This window comes from Dipodomys spectabilis, unplaced genomic scaffold (genome assembly GCF_019054845.1).
Source record: "Dipodomys spectabilis isolate Male_0828 unplaced genomic scaffold, ASM1905484v1 ptg000002l, whole genome shotgun sequence".
In the NCBI taxonomy this organism is placed as follows: Eukaryota; Metazoa; Chordata; class Mammalia; order Rodentia; family Heteromyidae; genus Dipodomys; species Dipodomys spectabilis.
The window spans coordinates 4,659,115-4,683,494 of NW_024870679.1; the positions used below are offsets into that span (position 1 = coordinate 4,659,115).

At 42.2% G+C, this 24,380-nt stretch overlaps 1 protein-coding gene across 1 annotated transcript in view; it reads right to left on the minus strand.

The window, feature by feature from the left end:
* Positions 1 to 550: 550 nt before the first annotated feature.
* The window catches only part of Fam102b (family with sequence similarity 102 member B), a 53,446-nt gene continuing 29,616 nt past the window's right edge, over positions 551 to 24,380 (minus strand). Inside the window, exons 4-11 of the mRNA XM_042683847.1 lie at positions 21,742 to 21,858; positions 18,520 to 18,566; positions 14,168 to 14,271; positions 5,242 to 5,337; positions 4,922 to 5,111; positions 4,684 to 4,811; positions 3,653 to 3,722; positions 551 to 1,262 (exon numbers count right to left, since the gene is read on the minus strand). Coding sequence (XP_042539781.1) covers positions 1,220 to 1,262; positions 3,653 to 3,722; positions 4,684 to 4,811; positions 4,922 to 5,111; positions 5,242 to 5,337; positions 14,168 to 14,271; positions 18,520 to 18,566; positions 21,742 to 21,858 — 795 coding nt within the window. The 3' untranslated portion in view covers positions 551 to 1,219. The remainder of the gene's footprint in view (positions 1,263 to 3,652; positions 3,723 to 4,683; positions 4,812 to 4,921; positions 5,112 to 5,241; positions 5,338 to 14,167; positions 14,272 to 18,519; positions 18,567 to 21,741; positions 21,859 to 24,380) is intronic.

A 24,380-nucleotide genomic window follows, 5' to 3' on the forward strand; every position in this document is an offset into this window, starting at 1 on the left:
TGCAGCGCCATGCCAGCCAGCTGATCTCCCGTCTTCTAGCCGCTGCTGGGTCAGAAGAAGACGCAGTTTCAGACCAGTCTGAATTTATATAGAAAAAGGATGCTACCTCTACCAGATCATTATTTTCCTCTTGTTCTAAATTTAGATGGCTGAACCAGCAGACCTTAACAGCCAGCAAATTAAACAGCTCCTCTGTGACGGTGCCTGATGAAGGCCTAATATATTGAATATTAAGCTTATTTCAGGTCTCTTATGTAGTGCTAGTCTGGGTTCTGCAGCACATCTAACACGGACAAGTAACACAGATGCTGTGTGGAAAAGGCATTATGTACACCTACTACCTCAGATGTGAACACATTTGCCACTGATTCATGACTGATAATGTTGGGAATTCTTTTTTTTTTTTTTTTTTTTTGGTCCAGTCGTGGGGCCTGAACTCTGGGCCTGGGCACTGTCCCTCAGCTCTTCAGCTCAAGACTAGTGTTCTACCACTTAAGCCACAGCGCCACTTCCAGCTTTTTCTGCTTATGTGGTGCTGAGGAATCAAACCCAGGGCCTCATACATGCAAGGCAAGCGCTCTACCACTGAGCCACCTTCCCAGCCCAGGGAATTCTTATTAAGCATCTTACATGTTTAAATTCTAGATCATTTTCCCAACGTGTGAACAGCCATGCAGGATATCAATTACCACATCAAAAAGGAGTCAACCAACTCAATACAACACTGTAGGGTAATACAACATGGAAGATTTGCTTAACAGGAATTGCATCTACCTTGATAGAAGTTATAGGGCTTACATTCCATTCACATACTGTCTTTTAAATGTGAAATTAAGAATAAATGAAACAGAACAGAAACTACAGCCCAAATCTATTGAGTACCTCTACCACTGGAGTACTGAGCTCTCAGTTAAGTGTCCAATACTGGCTTCTTCATGGAGGTAGGGTGGGGCAGGCCTTGGAAGCAAAGCAGGGGGTTTCATCACCACAGGAGCAGTGTCCAAGGCACAGGGGACACTGCCTTGGACCAACATTCAGATGCCCCCTCACTGGTGGGAAGGGTGGCACTAGGGCTTACACGAGACAGCATCAGTGTTGGCTTTCCTCTTGATACATGAACTTCGTTTTCGAAATAGGTTCATTTTTCTTGTAAGTGCTTTGCACACAGATCACTCACTCCTTGAATCCGCAGAGAACTGCTGGCTGACTGGCTTGATTTCTAGCGTTTGATTACAACCTGTTCGTAAGCTCCAGACCCGACCCTAAAACAGCAGCAGGAAGAAAGCCTTCAGAATGTTGAGCTGTAGCATTTGAAATTGTTCTAAGTAATCTTGGTGCTTTAGGGAGTTTTCTCCTGAATTGGATTATTATTATTGTTTCCAAACAAGGCTTCAAGGTTTGCACAGACAGGAAGGACTTGAAAGATTAAATATTTATAATGAACACATCAGATTAGTCTGCCCTTGATCTACTTCATTAGCCCCACAAGAATCTAGTAATATTTTCCAATCTTGACCTATCAAGCGCCAGGCCAGGATTATTCTTATCAAATGTGTTTAAATTCTAAAATTGGTCTCATCTAGGAGCACGTAAATGACTCTTAATGCATCAGAGGCTGCACTGAGTTAATAACAGTCTTTAGTTGTAATAGTAGTGTAGTATCTAAATATAGCTTCCTAGAAAGCTCATGCTTTAGGGTCTCACTATGAATTAGCAATCCTCTTGCCTCAGTGTCCACAGTTAGGCAGGAATCCATAGCACAAGTCTCCATTATTATGCAATGCCTTTTTAGGAGTCAGTGCTGTACCTTGCAATCTCCATTTAAAGGGAAAATGATTTTGAAGAAGAGTTGTATATTATTATTATTATTAGTAGTAGTAGTAGTAGTAGTAGTGCCTATATTGGGCCTTTAACTTGGCTTCAAGATATTATTCAGCTTTTTCCTTTGAGGCTGGTATTCTATCACTTGAGCTATGCCTCTACTTCTGGCTTTTTGCTGGTTAACTAGTGATAGAATCTTCTGGATTTGTCTGCCACGGCTGGCTTTGAACCATGACCCACAGATCTCAGTCTCCTGAGTAGCTAGGATTACAGGCATGAGCTGCCAAAGGCTGGCTAGAATTTATTTCCTTACTAGCTTGGCATGGATGACTGTTAACTGTCCCCATAATTTAGCTAGTTAAGAGGGCTACCTGGTTAGAAATCACAGATCCTAAATTTCCCTTTGGACAAGTATGGACAGATAACTAAGCTTTCTCCTGTGGAGCATAAGTTGAAGGTATGTCAACTTGTGCTGGATCACCTTCCAATGAATGTGGGAATACTAAAAGACATAAAACTTCGAAGCTTTGTTTGTAAAGTAACTCTGAGGTAGCTATTTAATTGATGTCCTCAGCAACAGATGGTTTTTGTTACTGTTATATCTGTTCTCTCCATTGGTTCCTGGCTTTCTACAGTCCATCTATTTATACAAATGGCAGCTGACTTTGTATTTCTGGATGAGGACCGTTCTACACTTTTACGGAACCACCTTAGTTATCAGAAGGAGAGCTACCTTTGATTTATAAGAATTAAAGGAACCATGGTGAGCAGCATTCGTAGAAACTTCCAAGTAGGTTCTGCTTTTGGTCTTGTCTTAACTAATTAGAACCTAGACACATACTGGACAAGGCAGCATAAGGAAACAGAAGTCAAAGAAGAAAGTTCCACTACAGCTCTAGTTTGTTGTCTGAAGCAATCTTCTTAGCTAGCAAGGCTGACAGTCTCTAAAGGGAGTCAGACGAAAGAGGACAAAGCTCCCCAGGGCTAGAATTTGCGGGTAAGAACACTGGAGAAGAGAGTAGGAGGAAATAATAGCTGGAGATTTTCTAAATTTCACTGAAGGTATAAAGGAAATCTTAAAAGTAGCTAGATATATAAGACCAATCACATATAGAAAAATAAAAATAGAAGCAGTATTTTTTCAGTACTGGCGCTTGAATGCCGGGCCTCAAGCTCACATGATGGGAACTCTACCACGTGAGCCATACCTCCAGTCTTGCTTTTCCTTGGTTAATGAGATGGCATCTTGGTAACAATGAGATGGAGTCTCATAAACTTTTCTGGCCAGGCTGGCTTCCTAGCATGATCTTCTTGATCTCAATCTCCTGAGTAGCTAGGATTACAGGTGTGAGCTTTAGGTGCCTGAGGATGTGTAATCAGTCTGGTACTAGAGCTTGAACTCAGGGCCTTGGGCTCATTTGTTTGGCTTTTGGCTTTTTCTGCTCAAGGCTGAGCCACACCTCCACTAACTTTTTTTTTTCTGGTTAATTGGAGATGAAGCGTCTCATAACTTTTCTGGGCTGGGGAATCCTTAGATCTCAGCCTCCCGAGTAGCTAGGGATTACACCTGGCTCAAAATAATCATGTGCATGTCACAACTTGTGCCATACTAGTCTTTTATCACTAATACATTCTGAAAGTACATCTTAGGAAATTAACAAACGAAGTTATAAAACAGAGTGTCAACGAACCCAGAACAAGGACATGTGAGAGCCTCAGTAGGAACAGTAGTTCTCCTCTAAGTACTATTTGCACCTTCTGCCTCAGTGCAGTAAAAACTTACTTGTGAATTTGTCAGTTCACACTAAGGCACTCTACTTTGTATACATACCTGTTGGGAAGATGGTGGCTGCCAAAAGTTGTACTTCCACCAGGCCCCACAAATAACCTCAGTCCTTCTTCTGCAATATATATTTAAAGAGATCATTAGATGGACAATTATTAGACCATTGACATTTAACATGCCTATTCCAGTAATTCATATTTTACATTTTGGTTTGTAAAAGTGATAAAAAAATTTTAAATTCCAAAAAGCCCTACATATTTTAAACGTCATTTTTCATCAGCTTTGCTAATGATCTTTTTCTTTTCACTGAGTCATGAAGACAGCCCTTTCTACAAGTTTTCACAAGGTTTAATTTATTTCTCTTTACAATTAGTTACTCATTGAAATGGAGTTCATTGTTGTGTCCTCTATCCACCCCAGCATGAATAATTGCACCTTTCAAGATGGTGGCATATAATTGTTCAGCTGCAGGAAAAATGCTGAGGAGGGTTGAAGGATTCTATTATTTCAACCCTCTCAACGGTGACAGTGACCAGAAACTCTGTTGTAAAGTATATGGATGTGGAAGGCACTGAAGCATAATTTAGAAAGATAATGAAAGCTTTCTTTCTTTTGTCTCTCCTGGGTGCTGGGATTAAACCCAGGCCTCACCCCTGCTAAACAACTGCTCTGTCATGAAAGCACACCCCTTTAAACTGATTTCTCTCTTTTTTTTGGGGGGGGGGATGGGTACCAGAGTTTGAACTCAGAGCCTAGGTGCTATCCTTTAGCTTTATCACTCAAAGCTACCACTTTCAGATAAGGACTTTCCTGTACACACTAGCTTTGAACTGTGATCCTTAGATCTCAGCTTCCTGATTAGCTAGGATTACAGGTGTAAGCCACTGGTCCCCTGCATGATCTCTTTTAACTAAAGTTTATTCCTGTTCCAAACTCAATATTCAGTCTCAGAAAAAAAAAGAGCTATAAAGTGTAGATTTTTTTCATTGACATGCAGCAGTAGCCAGCATGGTGTCCTGCCTTTTCCCAGCTGCCCCCAGGAGCCTCACAGAGCTAGACCACAGCAACCTACACACCTTCTGCACTGGAGTCGAGGCTGAAGTCTTGGCTTTGCAGTATTTTCTCCACAATGTCATCTGCATCCACTCTGGTGTCATCCACTCGCTTTAGCTGAGATTCTACGGAGTCCTGTTTCATCGGACATCTTGGGAAACAATCACAGTTTTCCTCCTTTTTATTAACTGTCATGAAAACAAAGGTTTTTTTTTTTTCTCCCTCTCCAATTTAAATTTATCCTTTAAGCTAAAAAGATACCTGTTGAGCTTTTCAGAGTTTGTATCTTCTTTATCAGCCGTATCAAGAGTTGATTCAGTTGGTTTTTGCTCAATTTCATCACATGGCTCGAGGATACTTTCAATTCCTGTTGAGGTACTTCCCACCGAAGTGTTTCTCCGGTGGCAGAACTCGGAGAAACTAGATGATCGGGAGTGACACGAGCTGTACCCTGTCAGAGAAAAACCATCTTGGATGTAATTCTAATAGCAGACACTATGTGGTCTAATGACTGCCCACACCATGGCAGTTTCAAGACCCCTCAGAACAACAAGGAATTCAGTTGCACTGTGAGCCTCTACCTGATACTTTGGACTGCTGGCTTGCATAGCTCGATGTTCTGGAATGTCCACAGGCACCAAGTTCATCAGGAACAGACGCACTCTTTGCTGAAAGATCTGCAAAAAGCCATAACATGATGTTGCTAATACTACTAACAACTAGTTAATAGTTCATTTGCCTTCTATAACTTCTGCCATGTTCATTATCATGAAGTTTACATGATGGTAGGGTGGATAATGATTCCTTTAAATTAGTATAACAAAAACAACAGTATAACAAGAAATAAAAGTTAAATATTTTAGTTTCTTTGAAGAATTCCAATGCTTTTGTAGCATTTAACAACACTGTTTTACAACCATTACAGCTTTGTGTTCATTTTTATTTTTTGTTCTGGTGGTCCTGGGGCTTGAACTCAGGGTGCTATCCCTGAGTTCTTTTATTCAATGCTAGTGCTCTACCACTTGAGCTGCAGCTCCACTTCTGGCTTTCTTGTTTATTGGAGATGAGTGTCACACGCTTTCTTGCCAGGATGGCTCCTAAATGCAATCCTCAGATCTGAGCTCCCTGAGTAGCTAAGATTTAGGTTTATTATTATAAATACTATTATTTTTTTTTGTTAGTCATGGGACTTGAACTTCAGAGCCTGGGCACTGTCCTTGAGCTCTTTTGCTCAAGGCTAGTGCTCTACTACTTTGAGTGACAGCTCTATTTCCAGTTCTCTGGTGGCTAATTAGAGATAAAAGTCTTAGACTTTCCTGCCCCAGCTGGCTTTGAACTGTGATCCTTAGGTCTCACCCTCTTGAGTAGCTAGGATTACAGCTGTGAGACACTGAAGCCCCACCAATTTATTCTTCTTAGATTATTAATTGTACAAAAGGTTTCATGTGGTATTTCTTTCATGCATATACTTTGATCATTATCTACTCCATTTATTAATTTCATCTCTCTCCCCTTTTTTTTTTTTTTTTTACATTTTTAAGTGAGTCTCATTTACCTTATTTTTGTTTTTTTGGTCGGTCATGGGCCTGGAACTCAGGGTCTGGACGCTGTTCCTCAGCTTTTTCACTCAAGGCTAGCACTCTTACTTTGAGCCATGGTGCCATTTCTGGTTTTCTTAGGGTTAAGTGGAGACTTAACTGGACTTTTCCTGCCCAGGCTGGCTTTGAACCGCAATCTTGAGATATCAGTCTCTTGAGCAACTAGCTAGGATTAAAGGTGTGAACTACTGGCACTGGTAATGAGTTTCATTTATTTTTATACCTGCATATCATTACACTTTGATCATATCTACCCTTCTATCATCCTCTTCTCCCCCCCACTCCGTTCCACTGTCTTCCTCTCCCTTTTACATTCATATCATTTTGTTGTAAGGTCTAGATTCCACATATGAAGGAAAACAGGTGACATCTGACTTCCTGAGTCTGGCTTATTTCACTTAACATGATGATCTCCAGTTCCATTCATTTCCTGTAAACAATAAAATTTTGTTCTTTATGGCTGAGTAATAGTCCATTGTTTGTATGAGTGTATATGTATTATCACATCTCAGTCACATTTTCTTTATCCATTCACTGGCTGATGAGCACTTAGGCTGATCCCTCACATGGCAATTGTGAATAATGTCTAACATGGGTGTGCAAGTATATTTATTTTATGTGAGTAGAATAGCAATATCATATTGTGGTTCTATTTTTTTTTTTTTTGCTTATGTGGTGCTGAGGAATCGAACCCAGGGCCTCAGGCATGCAAGGCAAGCGCTCTATCACTGAGCCACCTTCCCAGCCCCATGGTGATTCTATTTTTGATGTCTTGAGGACCCTTCATATTGATTTCCATAGTGGTTACCCTAATTTACATTCCTATCCATCAATGAAATATAAAAGTACCCTGCTTTGACATCTTTCTTTGTCAATATTCAAAGTTTTTTTTTTTTATGAAATGGAATCTCAGTGGTTTCTTGTTTGCTTTTTTGCTGTTGGTATTGGGGCTTCAACTCAGGCTTCCTCACTCTTGCTTGGCCTTTTTTGCTCAAGGCTGGAGCTCCATTACCTGAGCCACACCTCTGTGAGAAAAGAGTCTCATGGATTTGCCTGCCAGGGCTGGCTCTGAAACACAATCCCCTAGGAGTCAGACGACTGAATAGTTAGGATTAATAGGATTACAGATGCAAGCTACCACTGCCTAACTTTTCAGTGTAGTTTTGACTTGCAATTCCTTTTTGGCTAAGATGTTAAACTTCATTTCACTGTTACAGTTAGGTTTATCCTTAAAAATTCTCAAAAAAAACACCCCTGTCAGATCTTAATGTGGTTTTCTTTTTTCCCCTTCTTTTGAGACAGGGTCTCACTATGTAACTCAAGCTTGCTTCAACCTCACAAACCTGCCTTAACATCCTGAGTACTGGGATTACAGGTGTATACAACTACCATTCTCAGCCTCTTAGTGGTGATTTTTTTTCTTTTTAAAGTTTTTTATTTATCATCCCTTCCCTTGCTCTCTCTCCCAGTTTTATTGTTCAAGTCAAACAATAAAGCATTTATTGAATCTGCTTGGATTTTTAAATATCTGGATGGAAATTATTTAATTTCTTAGTAATCAAAAAGACAGAAGGCTCTGGGATTTTCTCTGGGGTCAAGGGGAGGTAGTTATCTAGAAAGAATAACTCTGCTCCTAATAACATCTTTCCAATTCACTATATCCAAAAGTAGTTAGATTCTGATGAGTATTATGTTGTCTGGTAGATACAGACATTGAGCTCTTTGCAGAAGACTATGGTGTGGAAGTTGGAGGGAAGTATTAGCCTAGTGAGAACTGAAGTGGAAGCTTCAGGCTTACGGTTAGAATCCATCACACACTTCCCCTTCTCCAGTATCTGCATAAGGAAGCTCACACTTTGACAGTCTAAGTGACAAGACATGTCATTTAGAAAGTGATAGAGCCTGGCACTGGTGACTCATGCTTGTAATCGTAGCTACTGAGGAGGCTGAGATCTGAGGATCATGGTTTGAAGCTAGTACAGGCAACAAAGTCCATGAATCTATTTCCAATTAACCACCAAAACCACCCCCCCAAAAAAAACAACAAAAAAGCCCCCTTAAGGAAAAGTGTTAGGCCCTGAGTTAAAGCCCAAGAGAAATAAAAAAACAAAGAAGCAAGTGGCAGAGATGTAAAGGACCCAAGATTTTTTTGGCTCCAAATCCCAAATGATAAAACTTAGGGCAGAAATGGATTCACACAGGGGCAGGTAATGTTCAAGAGTCTGTAGCTACCACAAGCTGAGTGAGAGCAGTTTTGCAGGGTACAGGGGTTCTATCTGCCTCTGAATGAATGGAGGAGACAGTGTTGCCAAGTATGATTTTCAGGGTTAGTGAATGGGATTGATAATAAATGTGCAAAGGACCTCAGGCTTCTTACATCTAGGAGTTTCTGTTCTCAAGCGTTGTGGAGTGTGTGTGTGTGTGAGTGTGTGTGAGTGTGTGTTGGAATGGAATCCAGGCCCTCATACATGCTAGTTAAGCACTTCACCACTGAAGCATCCCTTCCCCCCAAATTGCTTTAGTGTTTTTTTTTTAAAGGAAATCTTGCTTCCTTAAAAATCTGTCAAGAGCAGTAAACAAAAGAACACTTTATTACTGTAATGTTAGTGTTGCTGTGCTAAGTTATAATTTGGGCTCTGAGGATAAAAGTTCCCTGGAAATTGATTATAGTACACTGTTTCCAAGTAGATGTACAGAACAGCAGTGCCAAAGCTGCTTGCTTCTAGTAATTCCCCAGTCATGTGCATATTCCAGATGCTAACTGTGTGTTTCTGGGTCCAGGCTTCTTCCCACAGACTACAGAACTGTGATCTTTTCATTAGGGTGAAACATTTGGAAACTAGAACTGTTTTCAACTTAGAAGCAGAGAAAAGCAATTGAGTAATACAGCTATTATAGCAGCAGTTCTGTAAATGATACTGAACACAGAGCAACACAAACTGCCAGTCAAGCAAGCTCCTTGCCACTGCCTGGCCCTCTGCAAATGTTTCCTGTTTCTGAACAGACTGCAAGTATCCCAGATATCTCCCTCTCTAGAAGGCCCAAGCCAAAGGTTAGCTCCTACAAAATCCACTCCAGGAAGTGGAAGTTTGTGGCTCAAGGGGTAACACAGAAGCCTTGAGCAGAAATGAGAAGGTGAGGCCCTGAATTCAAGTTCCAGTACTGGTGTGAACAAAAACAAAAACAAAAACAAGCAAAACATATTCAAAGAGCTGGTTTCTGAATGTACACAGAGCCAAATATTTATTCCTGCATTTGGCTCAGACCTAACTCATCCATTTATTTCCAAAATTTGTTCATTTAATAAGTATTTCTTGGCTCTTACCAAGTTAGGCCCCCAGGATATAGAGGAAACGAAGGTATTAGGGGCATATAATAAATAAGACAAGACATTCTTAAACTTTAGAGATGGAAGCAAACAGGATATAACATGGCAAGCACAAAGCTAAAAGCAACAAAAAGAATCTACTAAGATCTCCAAAAAGCAGTGAAAGAGCAGGCAAGATGGCACAAGCTAGGAAGCCCAGAACTTGGGAGGCAGAGGCAAGAGAATCTGAAGTTGGAGGCTAGCCTGTAGTGAGACTCTGTTTGAAAAGGCAATAAACAGGGCAGTGTATGTCATACAATATGGTCATGGCTAATCCAGGACTTTAGCAATGAGCTAAAGCTAGGTGAAGAAGGAAAGGCATATAGCAGAGCATGCTTTGCTTGTAGGAGAGCAAATGGTTTGGTAAAGTTGGCCTACTAGGTAGTGGTATAGATAGATGACTGAACGAACTGAATTGGATACATAAGCAGAACCTGCTGATAGCAATCTTTGTATATTTTCTTTCTTTCTTGCTTGCTTGCTTTTTTAAAATAGTACTAGGGTTTGAGCTCAAGGTCTTATACTTGCTAGGTGGGTATTCTATACTTGAGCAATGTCTTCCAACCCCTGAGGGAGTTTAAGGAAATAATTCAATGGCTTTAAGCAAGCGTGTTGACAAAAATATGCACATCTTGAAATCACTGGCAAAAGCATGAACAGGGTGAAGGGTTGAAGGCTAAACATGACAGATGCTGAGCTAGCACAAATGTCAGAGCTCTATTACTAAGCAGAAGTTGGTGCTGGATATATGGAATTTGAGCCACCTGGGGCTGCCCAGTCCACATACCTGATTTTTTTTTTTTTTTGTTCCAGAATTGGGGATTTAACTCAGGACTTGGGTGCTGTTTCTTAGCTTTTTCACTCAAGGTTGGTGTTCTTCCACTTGAACCACATCTCCACTTTCAGCTTTTTGCTAGTTCATTGGACAGGAGTCTTACTGACTTTCCTACCTGGGCTGGCTTTGAACCACAATCTTTAGATCTCAGCCTCTGGAATAGCTAGGATTACAGGAATGAGCCACTGTTGCCCAGACATTCCTTAATTTTGACCACCTCCCTGGCCTTATTTTGGGACATAAAAGACCTGATCATGAAGAACATGGAGTCTGCCTAGGGAGGAAGACAGATGGAGTTCAATATCACATGTGACACAAAGCAGACTTTTCCAAAGGACATTCATACCATGCTATATGTTATATCCCTGGAGCTCAAGAGGGAGATCCAGAGTTAACACAATGATAGTGTTTACCTATTTAACTATCATGTGATAGTTAAAATCTAAGGGCACTGGAAACACTGCCCAAGAAGCTAAACCCTGTGCTCCTTTATAAGGAAGATGGAAGAAGATGAAGAAGCCTCTAAAAAGCCAGCAAAGGAATGGTCAGCGGTGGGAGGCCAAGGAAGAGAAACCTCTAAGAAAGATAAAATAAAGCTAGAGGTGGTAGCATACATCTATAGTCTCAGCTACTTGGGAGGCTGAAGGAGAAAGTCAGAAGTTGAGGCCAGCCCTGGCAGTTAGTGGGAGATCATACCCGAAAAAACAAAACTAAAAACAACAGGTCTGGGGGTGTGGCTGAAGCAGTAGAACATTTTGCCTAGTAAGTGTAAAGTCCTGGGTTCATTTCCCATTACTATTCCCCAACAAAAGAAAAATAAGTAGCCAGCTCAGCTGATGGGGGAAAAATAATGCTTCCAGGATTTGACAATTATGTAACTGAAGAAGATAGAAAAGGCAGACTACCACTGCATTTCACAATGAATGGATAGCATATTTCTTTCTTTTTTTGGGGGGTCCGGTCGTGGGGCCTGAACTCTGGGCCTGGGCACTGTCCCTCAGCTCTTCAGCTCAAGGCAAGCGCTCCACCACTGAGCCACCTTCCCAGCCCCTGGATAGCATATTTCTGTAAATGAATCCTTTCTATAAACTATACACACATATACAATGTATATTCCATATATACTTCCAGTGATGATGTCCACAAATGCACACTCAGACATCTATCTATCTATCTATCTATCTATCTATCTATCTATCTATCTATCTATCTATCTATCTATCTATCTATCTATCTATCTATCTGTCCTGTCTAGACAACGGGCAGCCTTCAGGTGTCTACAGGAGGACATTAAGTAGACAGAGAAGGCTCTAGGGGTATCAGGGTTTTGTTTTGTACTTTTTTTCTCAGTAGAAGAAAGACATCAAGATATTTAAATGCTGAAGGGAAGAAGCTAATGATAAATAAGGTTAAATAAGGAAATGTCATGGTCCCCCTTACCTAGAAGAAAGCATGTTGCTGCGTATTTGAACACTGGTCCCTAGTGTCACCTCTTTCCACTCTTTCAACAGAGCATCTTGCTCACATAACATGGGAAGGAAGCTTCCAAGTCCTTCTCTTCCACTCAGCTCAGCATCTTGTTCACACTATTTTGAACAACTAGAGCAGACTCTGATAGGCATCTGCAAGTGTGCTGTGCAACCAGCAGCAGCAGCCTGACTGGGGAAGTGGGAGGGAGAACTTGTTTGTAATACACAATTTCAGATACCAAGCTGGGTCTAATGAGTCAAAAATTGGCTGCACTTAATATAATTGTTTCCAAGTCTTTCCATTTCCTAACAAACGGGGCAATGTCATTCTTTCTGATGGAGGCATAGAATTCCATTGTGTATATATACCACATTTTCTTGATCCATTCATCTACTGAGGGACATCTGGGTTGGTTCCATATCTTAGCTATGGTAAATAATGCTGCAATAAACATAGTTGTGCTGGTAGCTTTAGCATGGTCTTGTTTGTGATCATTTGGGTAAATGCCCAAAAGTGGGATTGCTGGGTCATAGGGAGCTCTATGTAAAGTGAAGTAAGCCAGGCCCAAAGAACCACAGGTCCCATGGTTTCCCTTATTTGCAATAACTAGTATATGTCTGAGTCAAGCAGAAAAGGTCAGATAAATTGATGTTAGGGGAATGAACCCCAACATAAGTATTCAAATGTTTTTTCTTTCATGCAATTGTTTCTAACATATTTATAAGATGATTTCTATGTTGCTTTGTATGTCCCTCCCCCACGGTATAACCCCAGCTTTCACTGTATTTGATGTTGGTATAATTTGTGGAGGGGAAGGGCAAAAACAAATCGTTTAACTAGGGATACAGGTAGACCCATTGCAACAATGAGATGTATAAGTCGTTATGTTGAAAAACAAACTTTACAACTTTGGGGGGAGGGATCGGGTTGGGGAAGGTGGGGGGAGTATGGGAAGGGATGGGAAGGGGAAACAAGGAGGAGGCAACAATGTTTGATAAGAAATGTACTCTCAGGCTGGGAAGGGCACTCAGTGGTAAAGTGCCTTGCATGCATGAGGCCCTGGGTTCGATTCCTCAGCACCACATAAGCAAAAAGAAAAAAGCCAGAAGTGGCGCTGTGGCTTAAGTGGTAGAGCACTGGCCTTGAGCTGAAGAGCTGAGGGACAGTGCCCAGGCCCAGAGTTCAGGCCCCACAACTGGACCCCCCAAAAAAAAAATTGGCTGCAGGCAACAGCAGTCTGGTTTAAAAAGCCCAAGTCCTCCAGATGATTTTCCCTCCTTTCGGTGCTGGTACTGGGGCTTGAACTCAGGGCCTGGGGCATTGTCAGGGACTGGGCACTGTCCTTGAGCCTTTTGTTTGTTTGTTCAAGGCTAGTACTCTACCATTTGAGTCACAGTTGCACTTCCAGGTTTTGGTGGTTAACTTCAGGAACGAGTCTCAGCCACAGGCTGGTTTGAACTGTGATCTTCAGATCTCCTGAGTAGCCCAGATTACAGGCATGAGCCACCAAAGTCTTGCTACCTTGGTTTCATGCTCAAGTCTAGCATTTTGCCACTTGAGCTACAGCATGGTTTCCGGCTTTTTGGTAGTTAATTGGAGATAAGAGTCTCATGGACTTCCTTGCCCAGAATAGCTTTGAACCATGATCTTTAAATCTCACTCTCCAGAGTAGCTAGGATTATATCGCTCAGCTGTCTTTCAGGGATTCTAACACATAACAAGGCTAGAGAACTTCTGACAGAGGGGAAGTGATTGCTGAAAGAGAATCACACTTGAGAGGGGACTGGCAGGAATTTCTGGGTTGTTTTGGGAGGGTGGGAAACTCCTGGTATATCTGTAAGGAACAGATGCTGTCAGTGGGAGGCTGCAGCTTCAGTGGGTCTGTAGGAGCACAAACATCACTTTAGACAAAGAAAGCATTGGCCTAATCAAGGTGCTTACTGATCCCTTTCAAGTTATACATGTATAAAACTTTCATGCTTAACGGATAATAAAAAGTCATCAGGCGCTGTAATCCTAGCTACTCAGGAGGCTAAGATCTGAGGATCACAGTTCAAAGCCAGTGTGGACAGGAAAGTCCCTAATTAACCACCAGAAAACCAGAAGTGGAGCTCTGGTTCAAAGTGGTAGAGCACTAGCCTTGAGTGAAAAAGCTCAGGGACAGTGCCTTGGCCCTGAGTTCAAGCCCCATGACTGACCAGAAAAAAAAAAAAGCTCATCAATTGACACATTTGTACCTGCTATTCCAAGGTGGACTTTGAGAGTCTCTCCGCCTTTTCTATCTTCTTCCAGAGACTCAGATTCACCAGCAATTGCTATAGACATTGATGTAGAAGGAGGCCTGTAAATAAACATTTTTAAGGACCAGAAGTTGAATTGTGGCTGAGCATGAAAGTTTGAAATACAGTTAGAGATTGGTGCATGGTCAGTATATGGCTTTACTGCGCTGCCTGGTAAGATTAGCCTTTTGAAGGTGAGAGCAATAAAAACAAACCAACAAAACACGTTAACTATTAAAAAATTCATGGGGAGCTGGGCACTTGTGGCTCATGCATGTACACCTAGCTACTGGAGTCTGAGATCTGAGGATCACTGCTCTAAACCGGACAGGGTAGGAAAATTTGTGATACTTATCTCCAATTAACCACCAAAGAGCTAGAAGTGGAGCTGTGGCTCAAGTCGTAGAGAGTGATAGCCTTAAGCACAAAAGCCTAGGCTCTGGAATCAAGATTGTTGAGTGTACACACACACACACACACACACACACACACACACACACACACACACACACACACACACACACACACACACACACACACTCTTCATGGAAGAAGGAAGGCTTCCTTTCTACAACAAAATAATGAAAATAGAAAAGACACTGCCTCCATGGAGCCCTGAGAGGGCTCACAGAAGGTACGATGGTGCACACCTGTAATCTCCAGAATTTGGGAGGAAGAGGCAGAAGATTGAGTTTAAGGCTAGCCTGAACTACAAAGTAGACCAACAGTTACATTTTCTTTTTTCTTCTTCTTCTTTTTTTTTTTTTTTTTTTGGGAGGGGGGGGTCCGGTCATGGGGCCTGAACTCTGGGCCTGGGCACTGTCCCTCAGCTCTTCAGCTCAAGGCTAGCGCTCTACCACTTGAGCCACAGGGCCACTTCCGGCTTTTTTCTTTTTGCTTATGTGGTGCTGAGGAATCGAACCCAGGGCCTCAGGCATGCAAGGCAAGCACTCTACCACTGAGTCACCTTCCCAGCCCAGTTATATTTTCATTATATACAAGAGCTTGTTTTTTTTTTTAAACTGTATTCAGTATCTCATGGGGAAAATTAATATGTAAAAGACGCACAAGAAGAATGGTGTCCTTCTGTCATGGTCATTAATCACTAATGATGAGTCATGCCTACATGACCGAACTCCTCTCTCTCTCTCTCTCTCTTTTATTTTTAAAGTTTGTTTTCTTTTGAGCCACACCCCTAGCACTGTAAACTTTAATTATTTTTCAGATAGTCTCACATTTTTGCTCATGGGCCCAAACTTGGATCACAATCCTCCTAGTTAAACCTTCCATGCAGCTGGAATCAGAGGTGTGAACCATTATGTCTGGCTTATGTATTGAGATAGGGTCTTGCTAACTTTTTTGTGCAAGTAAAAAGTTAACTCTGGCTCATCTATGATCCTCTGGATCTGTGCTTCTAGAGTGGCTGGGATTACAGGTATAAGCCACCCTGTGTTGTTTGTTTTGCTCAGCTTTTTTCTTGGGGGCAGGGAACAATAGGATCTCATTATGTAGCCCAGATTGATACTGAACTTGAGATCCTTCTGCCTCAGTCTCTTTAGTGCTGGGATTACAAGTGTGCACTACCCCGTCTGGCTAGACACTGCTTTTTAAGTCACCGCAAGAGCTATGAAGAATACAACACGGACAGAAAGATGTAATATTTACTTTTGTTTTTTTTGGTCAGTTGTGGGGCTTGAACTCTGGTCCTGGGTGCTGTCCCTAAGCAATTCAGCTAGCGTTCTACCTCTAGAGCCACAGCGCCATTTCCTGTTTTCTGAGTGGTTTACTGGAGATAAGACTCTCTTAGACTTTCCTGCTCGGGTTGGCTTTGAATCACAATCCTCAGATCTCAGCCTCCTGAGTACCTAGGATTATAGGCATGAGCCATGGGCACCTGGCTTTAATATTTACTTTTCTAAAGACATTCTCCTCAGATGCCTCATTAAGACCTAATGGACCTTCATTAAGAAGGTTGAATTTCCCCATTCAATTTACTCTCCCAGTCTCTGAGGCTTTCACCCTCACTTGCCCCTTCATTCAACACCCCACTTCTATCCACTCCATCCCTGTCTTCTATTGCACTAAACAATATGGCAGAATGAGCAAGAAGCTTCCACAAACTTCCATGCTCACTATCTGCCTCAGTAGCTAGATTCTCTACCCTCATCCCTCTGGGACAAGCCAAGGACACTGTCTTCCCTCTTGATCAGGTCACTGGCATCAGTACAAACACACTGTGCCAGCTCTCACGTGAAGAAACACCACCTGCCCCCCTTGGTAGCCACTCACTTATGACTCTGTTTCTGTTCATTTTTATAGCAATTTCCTCACAACCATTAATTTTCTCCTAACCTCTTTCACCTGTTTTGAAAAGGCTAAGAGTCTTCTAGCAAATTGCTTGTCAAAGTTACCAATAACCTCTAGGTTACCAAGTTCCAGGGCCAGTTCTCAGCCTGCATCTTCAGCAGTGTATGGATACAGGACATTATTTCTCTTTTGCTTTATTTTATGGTGCTGGCGACTGAACCCTGACCTTGGGCATGCTGGACAAGTGTTCTATTTGCTAAGCTGATGCTTAGTCTGGCTACTCCTTTCTCCATACCTTCTACACTTGGCTTTGCTTCCTCCCTGTCTCACTGCTGGTCCCTCCCTCTAGCTTCTAGCCTGTTCTGTCCCACTGCTCCATCTGTGGTTCTTCCCTTTTCTTCCTATGTATTTTCTTTTTTGTCGGTTGTGGGGCTTGAACTCTGGGCCTGGGCGCTGTTCCTCCGCTCTTCAGCTCAAGGCGAGTGCTCTACCACTTGAGCCACAGCACCACTTCCGGTTTTCTGGTGGTTTATTGGATATAAGAATTTTACGGACTTTCCTGCCTGGGCTGGCTTTGAACCATGATCCTCAGATCATGGTTTATAGGATCATGGTTTATCAGGATTACAGGTGTGAGCCACCAGCACCCCTGGCTCCTATCTACTCTTTAGATCATTTTAGCAAGTCTCATAGCTCTAACTGCTCTCTATGATGGTGTAATGATTTCCAAATATCTATCCCGGCCTGGATCCCTCCACAGACACCTGGCTGTCGCTGCTGTTCAAGTCGTCCCACTGGGTGTTAACAGGGCTCTCAAATTCAGCAAGTCCAACACCTAAACTCTCAACTGCTCCTCTTGTGGTTTCTTAATCAGTGAAAACACTTATCCTGTTAAAACCCACATTCTAAGTTACTGAAAAGAGTCATGGAATCTACCTACTTCTGTCCTTGTTCCCACAAACTGTCCATTCTCCATCTAACAGTCCCAAGTCAGGTGATTTTACTGACCACTTGAACGTTCCTTAGTCTTTAATCCCACTCAAGAGTGTAAGTGAGATGGTCTGTAAGGCCATCTGCACACAACAGACTTTTGGCAGTTGCCTGAACCTGGTAGCTCCTCTCTCAGAGTCTTTGTCTGTGTTCCTTCTACCTTGAAGGTTCTTTCCCCAGATATCTGCATGGCTTGCTTCCCACATTCTGCGTGTCTCTGGTCCAATACTCTCTTGACTGGGGTCTTCCCTGGTGACTCAATGTAAAAGAGCATTTCTCTCTACCATTCCTGTTGCCCTCCTATATTTTCACCAAGTTATTTATCTCCTCCATGTTGATATGCCATGTGGATTTGTTTCCTCTTGGGGTACAAGATCCAGGAACTTAAGTATATTGCATTCACTGCTGCTTCTGTAGACTCAGAATATGCTCTCACATGCACTAAGGCACTTAACAGCTACTTGTTGAAGAAATGATTAGTTTAGGTACACAGAAGCCAACTGAAAAATTTCAATTTGCCAGGCACCACAGCTTAATCCTAGCTACTCAAGATGGCTGAGATTGGAGGGTCTTGATTTGTAGCTAATGGAGGCAGAAGAGTCCCAATTAACCAGCAAAATTCCGAGGGAGGCATGGCTCAAGTGGTAGGGACAACTGTGGGCAACAAAGTGGAAGGAGAGCATGAGGTCTTGAGTTCAAGCCCTGTTACTAGCACACATGCACACGCACACATACACACACACACACACACACACACACACACACACACACACACACACAAATCCAGTTTAATTTCACCACCAACCTCAAAACCTAAAGATGACAAAGACCTACAGATTAAATAATTTAGAAGGTGAAGCAACAGTAACTTCTGTGAGGGTCAGGTCAATCTACCAGGAAATGAACTATTTGCTTGCAAAATTCGCAAATAAGATAGTTCACTACAAAAATATTACTGAAAATATATTTAAGCAAATTCAGACAAACAATCCATTTGCTGGACATCAACTTACGTTTTAAAACACGGATCACCGGACATTAGCTGCATGCTGATCAGAACCTAGATGTATGAACAAGAAATGCCACGATTACAAAGGATGACAGGAGAGCAGAAGCACATCTGCTCCCCCCCCCACCCCCTTGATTCCTCCACAACACTTAATCTAATGGCTTTTAGCTAGAAAGCACTAAATGGCTGTTAATCATCATGGGGGGAGTATACCCAGCATTACTGCTTTACATAAGCATAGATTAAAAATAGTTATTAATATTCAAAACCTTGTAATTACAAAAATCACACTGGAAAAGATAAGGGTAAAAACCCAGTGCTTTTCCAGTAACAACTACTCCTGCGGAATGTGTGATGCTGGCTGGTTTATCCATCTTTGCTCCCAGGGTCCTATGGTTGCTGTGTTGGGTGGCAGTGAGGATTCCAAATAATGCCTGCTAGTCTGGCCTGTCTCCCTTCCAGCAATGTTTAGCAGGCAGGAGGGTTCAACTAGCTAGAGTTGCCCATTACTTGGGGATATCAGGAATATCAGTATGAATATAATTATAGCCCTCTGTATATCAACTCTATAGTAAAAAAACAAAAAGTAAAAAAAAAAGATAACCATGGGCCATGGAATGTACGCTGGATGAGAGAGATATGGAAGCTGGCAGACTGTGAAGAAGTGGTTAAGTGAGAAGGCGAGAAGGTGGAAGACAGAGGAAGCTGGAGACAGGAAGCTGGAGACAGAGGACTGGGAGCTAAGGAGTCGATGCCAGAGAGGGGAAAACTTTAAACTGAAACGTTGGAAATAGTGAAGTTGCCAGTGACCAAGAAACCTAGCATGAGATTGTAGGAATAGAATGCAGATGAGGAAGAAAATGTGGGAAGTGAGAAGTGTCAGCAACGTTTTCAATGAGCTCCCAGGACAGAATATACTGCTAGTAGATTTGCACTCTGGTTTTAGCTGCTCCAGCCATAAAAGGTAGATAACAATCTTTGCCTATCCCTCCAGTCCTGCAATTTCATAGGGGTATGTGTAAGTGCTTTCAGAAACTTTAGAGCTATATAACCGTAAAATTATAAAACAGTCAGGCAGCGGTGGCTAACTAGCCTGTCATTCTAGCTACTCAGGAGGCTGAGATCTGAAGGTCACGGTTCAAAGCCAACCTGGGCAGGAAAGACTGTGAGATTCTTATTTCCAATAAACCATCAGGAAACCGGAAGTGGCTCTGTGGCTCAAGTGTTAGAGTGTTCGCCTTGAGCTGAAGAGCACTCAGGCCCAGACAGAGTTCAAGCCCCACAACTGACAAAAAAAAATTTATAAAACATGAAGTTTATAAAATGATACTTTTCTAGTTTCATTGTCTTCCCTCTCCCCTCCCCTTTTCTCCCTCCCCTTCTTCTCTCTGCCTTCAATTATCTTTTAAGTAGTTGTACAAATGGATTTCAATTAACATGTCAGTTTCCATTCACTTTTTTTATAGCCACTGAATTTGTACAAATATAATTTCATGTATTTCCATTTCTTCAGAGTTATGTTTGTGTTTGTGTGTGTGTGTGTGTGTGTGTGTATGTGTGTGTGTGTGTTGTCAGTAATGGAGCTTGATCTCGGAGGCTTACACCTTCTTTTAGCTTTCTGCTCAAGTGGTAGGCTGATGCTCTACTACTTGTGGCTCACTTTCACTTCAGGCTGGTTAAGTGGAGATAGTCTCATGGACTTTTCTGCCTGGGCTGGCTTTGAACCTCAATCCTCAGATCTCAGCATCCTGAGTAGCTAGGATTATAAGTCTTAGATACTCCCACCCAGCCAAATCTATGTATTTACTGAAATAATGTTTGAAAACTGTAGAGTTCTTCTGTGGTACCTCGGTTCCACCTCAGGGTCTTGATATGCCCTGCCACTTAAGACACTTCCTAACACATTTGCCTTTATCTTTCAAATAGAATGTCTCTTTTGTTTAGGGCTCGCTTGGGAACATGATCCTCCTATCTATGACCTTCTTTGTAGCTGAAATTACAGGTTAAGTATTACCATACCTAGCTTATTTGTTGAAATGAAGGGCATACTAAGCCCAGGTTGGCTTTGAACTTCAATCCTTCTGATCTCTGCTTCCCAAGTAGCTATGAGGGTTTTAGGTGTGAGCTATTATGCCAGGCCTTGGTGGTGCTGGGGATTGAACTCAAGGGCCTTTCTGAGCCATACCTCAAGCTCACTAAAAACCAGTCTGTTTCTATTCTAAACTATGTGCTTTCTTCTTATTAGGTAATTTATATCACGAGGTAATGAATTGGGAGTCTACTCTAGTGAGCTTTACAGGCAAATACTGCAAATACTGATCTCACTGAGTATGCTTATCAATGCTATTAAGTGTATATTTCTCTCTCTCTAAACCTAAGACTCCTGGTGGTACTTATAAATAGGCCACATGCCCAGATGTGGGTCAGACCCATTTACTTCACTAGTCAAGAGGGAACCCCGTGACTTCTATAAACCCCATCTAGCTGGTTTTGGAAATGACTTTGGGGAGCTACAAACATTTTAAGGAGTTTATTCACTCTTGACTCCCCTTCTCCCAGTGAGCACTCATGCTGTGGTAGTATGTGTAAGCTCCACCCCGGAAGGCGAGACAGACTCCTCCCTCCTCTTGGCTAAGTCTCCATCCAGTACCTGTGTCATCTAGATAACTGGCACACCTGGGCAGTCACTTCCCCCTCCTCCACCTAGGCCACCCAGGTCATGCCACCCCTTCGACTGGAGAGGGTCCCAGACCCTGAGGTCACACCTGAATTCGTGCGGCCATACCTTCTCTTACCTTCTCCCTGTCTCTTCCCTACTTAAACTCAGGCCGACCTCGGCTTGCCTCTTTGGGCCACGTGGTCTCTACCATGAGCAGAGGGGGCAACAGTTCCATAATAAAATAAACTTCTCTTCCTGCCTGAATTCTGCATGGCATTCTCTTTATCAGCTACCCAATTATATTTAATTTACCTTACAGTATGGACTTCTCAGAATGTTCACAAACTCACCTGAAATACCTTTGATCGTGAAGGTGGCTGTCTACTACTTTCCACTGCTCCTGTGAATTGGACAGGTCTTTTCCTAGCTGGTGTGTATTTGTATTTCAGAGGTGTGGCAGGCCTACCACCTCAGCACTGACTCACATCTTGTACTTGAAGGCATGCACCCGTGTGTCTTTATGGGCATAGAATCTCATCAGTCAGCATGTAAAGCTTGTGCACTTACTTTAAGAATGGAATTATCCTGTCTTGTATTTTTGGTATCATAGCCTTCCAGTAAGCAGCGACGAGTGGTATTTCCTGATCCAGCAAACTCTGCCAGGTTTAGATCTGCAAAGCCCAGCTAGGAAAAGAAAGAATTATATTAATAGAATATCTGGTAGGCTTCTATCATAGTCTCCTTAAAATAAGCATTCAGCCTATGTCTAGTCAAGTTTCCTCAAACAACAGTCCTTCCTAGTTCTTGCCATTTGAACACTCTTTTTTAGAGACTTTACCTGTGTTCTTAAATTGGCTTATGTTTTAAATAAAAATGTATTACCTATTCTACTCTTGTGCTAAGCAACAAAACCTTTGAATATCAGAGATTCCTGTATTAAATGTAAATATTAAAGTAAATTCGTTACCCTTACATTTAAACCAATGCATATCACACAATGAAAATCATTCTAGCAGTGGTGCTCACAGCACATTGTAAAAATGCTGACAAGTCACAGTCATTTGCATGCACACTCTCTTCTCTCTACTCTGGTTCCAGCTCTATGCCTAGTTACCAAATGGGGCTGCAGGCTCTTCTGTTTTCAATCTCCTTTAAGAACTAGTATGGGCAGAAGGAATCCTACAACCTTCTTTTCTGGTTTTTTTTTTTTTGGGGGGGGGGTCTGGTTGTGGGGCCTGAACTCTGGGCCTGGGCGCTGTCCCTCAGCTCTTCAGCTCAAGGCTAGTGCTCTACCACTTGAGTCACAGCGCCACTTCCGGCTTTTTTCTTTTTTGCTTATGTGGTGCTGAGGAATCGAACCCAGGGCCTCATGCATGCAAGGCAAGTGCTCTACCACTGAGCCACCTTCCCAGCCCCCTACAACATTCTTTTGTACCAGCTCTTTTTCTTTTCCCACTGCCAAGTCTTAACCTTAATGATTCCTGTGAGCCAGCTCTCTTTCTGGAACCTTCCTTTTCTCCTTTTCTCCTAGCTCCACCCACACTTACCTTCTCTGGTCCTACCCAGAGATGCAGTGTAGACCTGCTCCTCTTCTGTATTACCCCCAAGACCTAGCTCCTATTTTCTGCAGTTACCAAAGTTTTGTCTATAGCCCTCCCTTGGATGTTGTTCAATACTATTTCTTATTTTCAAGAAGTACAGGTCACACTTGCTATATCATGTCTTTTTGTGTGTGTGCTGGGACTAGGGCTTGAACTTGTGGCCTGGGTACTGTTCCTGAGCTCTTTTTGCTCATGGCTGGTGCTCTACCACTTGAGCCACTGCTCCACTTCTGACATTTTGTGCTTAATTGGAGGTAAGAGTCTGACTGACATTTCCTGCCTTTGAACTGGGATCCTCGGACCTCAGTCTCCTGGGTAGCTAGACTTATAGGCATAAGCCACTGGTACCCAGCTATCTATTTTTTTGAACAGTCGACTTCTAAATGACTAAGCATTTCTTGAGTCTTTTACTAATGGTAGGCATGGTGGCACAAGCTTGTAATCCCAATACTAGGGAAATTGAGGCAGGAGGATCCCACATTCAAGGCAAGACTGGGCTGTATAGTAAGTCTTAGGGCAGCCTGAAGTACATAGCAAAACAAACTGAGCTTGCAGTTAATGAAGCACTTGTTCATAAACATATCATATAAAGTACATTTCAGACACTGTTGAGATTCCATCAAGATTTTAAACAGAGTAGTACATCTGAGTAAGATTCAATATGAATTTTCTTCTTTTTATCCTTCCGTTTTGTGTGTGTGTGCTTGTGTGTGTGTGCTGGCACTAGGGCTTGAACTCAGGGCTTGGGTGCTGTCCCTTAGCCTTTTCATTCAAGAGTAGCACTTTAACACTTGAACCATAGCTCTACTTTTGGCTTTTTCGTGGTTAACTGGAGATAAGAGTCTCTCAGATTTGCCAGCCTAGTCTAGTTTTGAACCTCAATTCTCAGATCTCAGCCCCCTGAGCAGTTAGGATGACAGGATCAAGATGATTTATTTTTTAATTAAAAACTTTTTTTTTTCAAGACAAAGATTTGAAACTGCAAATGGGAAAATTATTTTAGTAGCTTTAAACTGGCACAAGAAAGAATGAGTCCTAAATGCAGTAAGTCAGGTACACAGCAAGGTAACATCTACTTTCACATAGTTGGTCTTACTGTCTTTTATGGGCACAAAAGCATGCAAATGAGTATGAAAAGAATCATGAAACTTATCTGGTTACAAAGTATCAACACACCAGATCTCATATATTTCTCTTTCCCTCTGAACCTCCAACACCTCATTCCTGTCCTCACTCTCTGCCAATGACCTTGCCTCCTATGCACTCAGAAAATAAAAGCAAAAGCAATTACAAGAGCACTTAGCTTCCATAAACTCATAACCGCAAGCCACATCCACTTGCCTACCTGCACTGGCACCTTCTATTTTCCTTTCCACTTTGATCTTGGCTGTGTTCCTGAGGACAAACTTCTCACCTCCTGCAGACTCAAGTTCATTACTTCAGCAGCTCTTCCTGCTCTTGGTCATTCTAAAGTCTTTCCTCTACATTGGACTATTTCCATCAGTGGACAAAGATACTGGGTTTTCTATTTGGTTCTTAATGGACAAAGCAAAACCCCATCTCATCTCTCCTTTACTACTGGATTATTTTTCTGCCTTCCCATCC